The sequence below is a fragment of the Galeopterus variegatus genome, unplaced genomic scaffold (assembly GCF_000696425.1).
Source record: "Galeopterus variegatus unplaced genomic scaffold, G_variegatus-3.0.2 Scaffold3022, whole genome shotgun sequence".
Classification (NCBI taxonomy): domain Eukaryota; kingdom Metazoa; phylum Chordata; class Mammalia; order Dermoptera; family Cynocephalidae; genus Galeopterus; species Galeopterus variegatus.
The window spans coordinates 125,809-127,250 of NW_007729133.1; the positions used below are offsets into that span (position 1 = coordinate 125,809).

The following is a 1,442-nucleotide window of genomic DNA, read 5'->3' on the forward strand; positions in this document are numbered from 1 at the left end:
CTCAACTAATAGAATAAAAGAGAAGTCGGGCTGTGTGACGTCTGGCTAGGTTAGAAACAGCCCTTTTGGGAAACTAGCTTTTGGAACCTTGAGCTACCACGCAAAAAATCCAACGAGAGAAAGAGAGAGATTGAGATCCCAGGAGCCCAAATTTCCACAGCTCCAGTTGTCTGAATTTTCTCAGTCCAGGTGCTAGACATGTAAACAAAGAAGTCCTTGAGATGACCAGCCCTAGCCATGTCTGCTAACAACTGTATGAGAAACCACAGGCAAAAGAATACCCCACTGAGCCCTTCCCAAATTGCTGACCCATTACAAACAACAAAATTGAGACAAAATCAAGAACAAAATAAGTAGTTATGTTAAGCTGCTAAATTTGGGGGTAAATTGTTACACAGCAACAAATAACTTGCTCAGCAATATATTCTAAGGAATTATCTTTTCCATTACTTAAAATTAAACCCAAAAGTTATGTACTTTTCAGCCTACATTTTAAAACAACCTTTAGATAAAAATTTCATTTCTTATTCAATGTACAAATTTTTAACATGCTAGAATTACTTAAATATCACCTTACATGAGCACTTACCTTGATACCAAAAGTGAATACTGTCATTATGATTTTAAATATGAGTGCTAAGCATAACTGCCATATAGCTGAATATACTCCAATGCCTGCTGGACGATCAGGAATATCATCGACAATTTTACTGGCATTCATGTCATTTCTGTAGTCACAAAGTGAAGAGGATTCCAGGGGACCACAGTCTGTAAAAAGCTCTTTAATCAGTTCACTGGTGTTTAGCCTAGTATATGGATTAGGGAAGGCTATCACAGCAGTAATGGCTGCAACAATAATGACTTCCAGAACGGGGTACTTCCCAAATTTGGTGGATTTGCGTCGACGACACCAGGCAATATTTGCCCTAATGAAAAAGGCTCCCCAAAGCCCTCCAAATACCCCTAGGAGAATAAAAGGAAACAGTTCAAAAAGGTACCATGGTGTATGATACTCCACATAAAAAAGGACCAGACGGCTGTTACCAAATGGATTGATGGATCTCAAAACAAATGCAGCTACTAAAGCAGCAAAAAATGATCTCCATAAAGTTTTGAGAGGAAAATAATAGCTAACCTAAAAAAAAAAGAAAAAGGAAAGGAAAAATTAATGCTATAATTTTCTTTAAATGTTTCTGATAATGTGAATGGTAAATATCTTATCTCTAAATTTTACTGAAGTCAGAATTTACATGTAATGAATTTTACTGTAATAAGAAAAATATTGAAGTTTTATTATCTTTCACTATCACATCATTACAAATTCACAATATCAATTGATCCTAAATGTCTAATATTATTTAGAACATCTAGCATTGTTTTATTTTTAAAACAAGTTTCACATCCAATTCAATTATGGTAGTTAAAAACGAATTCATCATCAT

General features: G+C 34.9%; 1 protein-coding gene across 3 annotated transcripts in view; it reads right to left on the reverse strand.

Annotated features, from left to right (window-relative positions):
* The window catches only part of CLCN3 (chloride channel, voltage-sensitive 3), an 88,479-nt gene that overhangs the window by 19,247 nt on the left and 67,790 nt on the right, over nucleotides 1-1,442 (reverse strand). For all 3 annotated transcript variants that reach the window (XM_008583748.1, XM_008583750.1, XM_008583749.1), the window contains exon 8: nucleotides 590-1,135. In XM_008583748.1, coding sequence (XP_008581970.1) covers nucleotides 590-1,135 — 546 coding nt within the window. The remainder of the gene's footprint in view (nucleotides 1-589; nucleotides 1,136-1,442) is intronic.